General features: G+C 59.0%; 1 protein-coding gene across 1 annotated transcript; it reads left to right on the top strand.

Moving 5' to 3' along the window:
- The first annotated feature begins 258 nt into the window (after positions 1–258).
- On the top strand, positions 259–4,684 carry MEX3B (mex-3 RNA binding family member B). The gene is made up of 2 exons (XM_058736396.1): positions 259–910; positions 1,774–4,684. The coding sequence occupies exons 1-2, from the start codon at positions 634–636 to the stop codon at positions 3,219–3,221; spliced, it is 1,725 nt and encodes a 574-aa protein (XP_058592379.1). The 5' UTR covers positions 259–633; the 3' UTR covers positions 3,222–4,684.
- The last annotated feature ends 256 nt before the right edge of the window (positions 4,685–4,940 follow it).

The raw sequence follows: 4,940 nt of genomic DNA, 5'->3' as shown, positions 1-4,940 counted from the left end.
GCGGGCTGCGGCGAGCGCGGGGGTGGGGGGCGCTCGCTCTCCGCTCGCCCTGACCGCGGCCTCCGCCCGCCCCCGGCCCGGCGCGCGCCAATCGCCTCCCCCAGCGATAGTGTCAGTAGCATTGTAGTGTCAGCTCCCGCCGGTGACGTTGCGCCTCCCTCGTCCCCCTCCGGAGCCGTCTGGCTGCAGAGGCTCAGTCAAGAGGCGGGGAGGAGAGGAGGAAAAAGCGCTGAGTGAGGGCGGGCGGGCGGGCGGGCGGGAGGGAGTGGAGGAGCCGGGGAGGGGCTCCTTAAAGAAACGCTGCTGTCGCTCGCCTGCTCGCTCCTCGCTCGGCATTGTGGCCAGCCAGCCGGGCACTCGGGGGGTACGCGCGGCCGCCGCTCGAGCTTTGCCCCCACCCCACCCGCCGGCAGATCTGGGGTGGGGACCCAGGCGGGGGCTCCTGCAGCCACTGCCCGGCGCGGACCGCACCGAGCGCCCCACTCCTCCCGGCGCCGAGAAAGGAGCAACGGAGCCCTCTGCAGCCGGCCGGCCTCCCCGCCCCTGACCACTCGCTTCCCGGCTGCCTTTGTGGCCGCAGCTTCTCGCCGCCGAGCCGAGGGCCGGCGGGGGCGCGGCGCGCACGGCCGAGCGATGCCCAGCTCCCTGTTTGCAGAGCTGGAGCGCAACGGCAGCGGCGGCGGAGGGGGAGGCGGCGGCGGCGGCGGCGGCGGCGGCGGCGGCGGGGGAGAGACCCTGGATGACCAAAGAGCCCTGCAGCTCGCGCTCGATCAGCTCTCCCTGCTGGGGCTGGACAGTGACGAGGGCGCCTCTCTGTACGACAGTGAGCCGCGCAAGAAGAGCGTGAACATGACCGAGTGCGTGCCGGTGCCCAGTTCCGAGCACGTCGCCGAGATCGTGGGGCGGCAAGGTGGGTCCGGCAGGGATGGGGAGCTGGGGTGGGGGAGAGGGTCTCGGGCCACCGCCCCGCGGGGAGGGCGCGGGAGGGCTCGGGATCCGCGGCGCCCGCGAGCCTTGACGAGAGAGGAAGAGCCGCGCGAGGGGCCGGCGCCCCAGACAAAGAAAGTGCAGGCAGGCTGTCTCCCGGAGCCGCGCCGCTGCCACGGCGGGATGCACTTCATCCTGCTAAAATCACTGCCTTCTCCCCTAGCGCCCCCCACCCAACCCACCCCGGGAAATAGAATTTAAATATAAGATGCTTGGGGGAGGGGGCCTTTGATGGGTCCTTTGGGAGGGGGAGGAGGAGGAGTGAGCATCGGATGGGAGGAGGATTCTGGATTTCTGCAAAGCGGAATGGAGCCCAGAGGAGGAACAATGGGTCCCGGGACTGCCCCCCCCTCCCATCAGTCCCCCAGCTCTGGTGGTGGTGGTGGGGGGGGGGGGGGGGGTGGGGTGGCGGATCGCGGCTCCGGCCCTCTTCCCCGGACCCCTTCGCCTCGTCTTCAGGGCGGACGGCGCGCCCCGCTGGATCCTAGCGGCATCTCCCCAGCTGACTTTTTCTGGGATTCTCGGGTTTGCTCGGGACGACTGCAGTCACCGGGGGAGGGCTGGGCAGCCAATGGGCTGTTCCTCGAGCGCCTCGCGGGTGGAACCCGCTTCCCAGCCGGTGGCGTGGCCCGGGGTCAGGGAGGGAGCCGCCCCCTTTCCGCCCAAAGCGTGTCCTGCTGTCCCGCAGCCCTGGGCGCGGGCGGTCCCAGGTCTCCGCGGTTACCCCGGGATAATGGGCGTGTCTGTCTCTCTCTCCCACTCCCTCCCCTGCACCCCGGCTCCCAGGTTGTAAAATCAAAGCGCTGCGGGCGAAGACCAATACTTACATCAAGACCCCGGTTCGCGGGGAGGAGCCTGTCTTTGTTGTGACGGGCAGGAAGGAGGATGTGGCCATGGCTCGGAGGGAGATCATCTCTGCCGCGGAGCACTTCTCCATGATCCGCGCCTCGCGGAATAAGAACACGGCGCTCAACGGCGCAGTGCCCGGGCCGCCCAACCTGCCTGGACAGACCACCATCCAGGTGCGGGTGCCCTATCGCGTGGTGGGGCTCGTGGTGGGGCCCAAGGGCGCCACGATCAAGCGCATCCAGCAGCAGACGCACACGTACATCGTGACGCCCAGCCGAGACAAGGAGCCGGTGTTCGAGGTGACCGGCATGCCTGAGAACGTGGACCGAGCTCGCGAGGAGATCGAGGCGCACATCGCCCTGCGCACGGGCGGCATCATTGAGCTCACGGACGAGAACGACTTCCACGCCAACGGCACGGATGTGGGCTTTGATCTGCATCACGGGTCCGGCGGGTCCGGCCCGGGCAGCCTCTGGAGCAAGCCCACCCCCAGCATCACGCCCACCCCCGGCCGCAAGCCCTTCTCTAGCTACCGCAACGACAGCTCCAGCTCGCTCGGCAGCGCCTCCACAGACTCTTACTTCGGCGGGGGGACCGGCGGCAGCACAGCCGCCACCCCGCGCCTAGCGGACTACAGCCCCCCCAGCCCCGCGCTCAGCTTCGCCCACAACGGGAACAACAACAACGGCAATGGATACACCTACGCGGCGGGGGAAGCTTCCGTGCCTTCCCCCGACGGCTGTCCCGAGCTACCGCCCACCTTCGACCCGGCCCCCGCCCCCCCGCCTGGGGCGCCCCTGCTCTGGGCTCAGTTCGAGCGGTCCCCGGGGGGCGGACCTGCGGCGCCCGTGTCCTCTTCCTGCTCTTCCTCCGCGTCTTCTTCCGCTTCGTCCTCCTCGGTGGTCTTTCCCGGGGGCGGCGCCAGCGCGCCCTCCAATGCCAACCTGGGGCTGCTGGTGCACCGCCGGCTGCACCCGGGCACCAGCTGCCCGCGCCTGTCCCCGCCCTTGCACATGGCGCCGGGGACGGGCGAGCACCACCTGGCGCGCCGGGTGCGCAGCGACCCGGGCGGAGGGGGCCTGACCTACGCCGCCTATGCCAACGGGCTGGGGGCGCAGCTGCCGGGCCTGCAGCCGTCGGACACCTCCGGCTCGTCGTCGTCGTCCAGCTCCTCCTCCAGCTCCTCCTCCTCGTCGTCGGGGCTGCGGCGGAAGGGCAGCCGCGACTGCTCCGTGTGCTTCGAGAGCGAGGTGATCGCCGCGCTCGTGCCCTGCGGCCACAACCTCTTCTGCATGGAGTGCGCCAACCGCATCTGCGAGAAGAGCGAGCCCGAGTGCCCGGTCTGCCACACCGCGGTCACTCAGGCCATCCGCATCTTCTCCTGAAGGCGGCGCGCGCCTGCGCGCACCCCGCGGGGAGGGGGGGGGGAGAAGGGGGACCCCCCTCCCCTCCCCTCCCCTCCCCTCCCCTCCCCTCCCCTCCGGCCTCACTCCCCCCCCACCCCCCACCCCGTCCGCGCCCACCCGCCGCCTTGGTGCCCCACCTTCTCCTCCCCGCCCTGCTCTCACTCTGAGGTCCAGAGGAGCTTGGAAAGCTGTAGTATCCGCTCATTTTTAAAATGTAATTTTTAAACAAAGGAACTTGCCAGGATATCTGCATCAAGAGTACTGTAGCCTGGGAAGCCTCTGATCTGAACCACCTGAAATGCATGCTCTATAAATAATAGGAACGGCGACACTCTAGTCATGATAGTTTTTACACTGTACTTAATAGGAAGCTTCCAGAAGAAGAAAACCCCACAAGTTTTCCATTTTCTTAAAGTAGGAGAAAAAAAAAAAAAGAACAATAATTATTATGATTAAGATGGTAATAATAGTGCTTATGGGATGTGTGGACTGTTTTACGTGTGTTCCCCTCTGTGGCTGGGTTCCTCCGATGCTTATTCTAGAACACAGTGGATCCTTTTTGAATGTTGTGGAAGGGCCAGGAGTTCCTGTGAATCCAGGATACTGCAGCTTTATAAAAGTTAAACAAACTGTAACATATCTCTTATATATTAAAAACGTTTAAAAGTTTTAAAGAGAAATTGCATTAATACAGATTGAAGTATTTTATTCTTTTTTGACTTGAAAAATTATATTTCATATTGCAAAGATGTTTACAAGTATTTTAATTTAAGTTCAGTGAACTTTTTTGTAGCTGGGTTAAATCTTTTTATTTTAGTATGGCCTTATGGCAAAGAACACTGTATTATTTTAATAACCACACAATTGTGACGAAATTACAAAACCATAAAATGTGTAATGTTTTGAACAGTATTCTGTTGGGATGGAGATTTTATAGGTTCAGACAAATCTTCTAGATTTGCTTCACCCAGCATATTTTCTATTCAGTGATATAAAGCATATTTTATTCTATATTATTACAAAAAAAAAAAAACGGAAACGTATAAACACGTCAAAAGGAACTGTGGATGCTTTCTAACATTTGTATAAATAGAATTCCGTGCAAGCTACGAAAATTCGTTGGGCCACTATAGTTTTAGTATTCCTATTTTAATACATTTGTTTACCACTTGTTTATGTATATGTAGGTGACGTTACTTGAGCTTAAATGTACTTTACTGAGCAAAGTTTAAAAAGCAAAGTATATTTTATTTTATGATAAAGGGCCTTTAACCTCATGGTCAAATACTAATATTATATTTGCTGAGACAAGATTTGAAATTGTATCAAGAGTTTTATTTTTCTGACATTTAAAGTTCTACATAATAAAGGTAAAACTTAAGTAATGGTGCTACTTTGTTTTTTAAGTATTTCTATATAAATAAAATATTGAAGAAAATCTATCTTGTGTGGTGGCTTGGTGTTGTTCTGTTTTTGTTTTGTTTGCTTGTTTGTTTCTAAGCCCCTTGGAGCCCACCTGTGTAAATCACTTTTAAGTGGCTGGTGAAAATGTATTCATTCCAGGCATATGATGTCAGTATTTTGTCAATAGGATGGACTTTCAAAACGGGCCAGAGTTGTGACGAGCTGAACGTATAGACTGTGGGTAACTTAATTTTTTTTTTTTTTGTAATTGCACGTTTCTACTGAATCAGGGCT

The sequence above is a fragment of the Neofelis nebulosa genome, chromosome 7, assembly GCF_028018385.1.
Source record: "Neofelis nebulosa isolate mNeoNeb1 chromosome 7, mNeoNeb1.pri, whole genome shotgun sequence".
NCBI lineage: Eukaryota > Metazoa > Chordata > Mammalia > Carnivora > Felidae > Neofelis > Neofelis nebulosa.
Note: the sequence above shows the minus strand (reverse complement) of the source record. Positions and strands in the feature narration are given on the sequence as shown.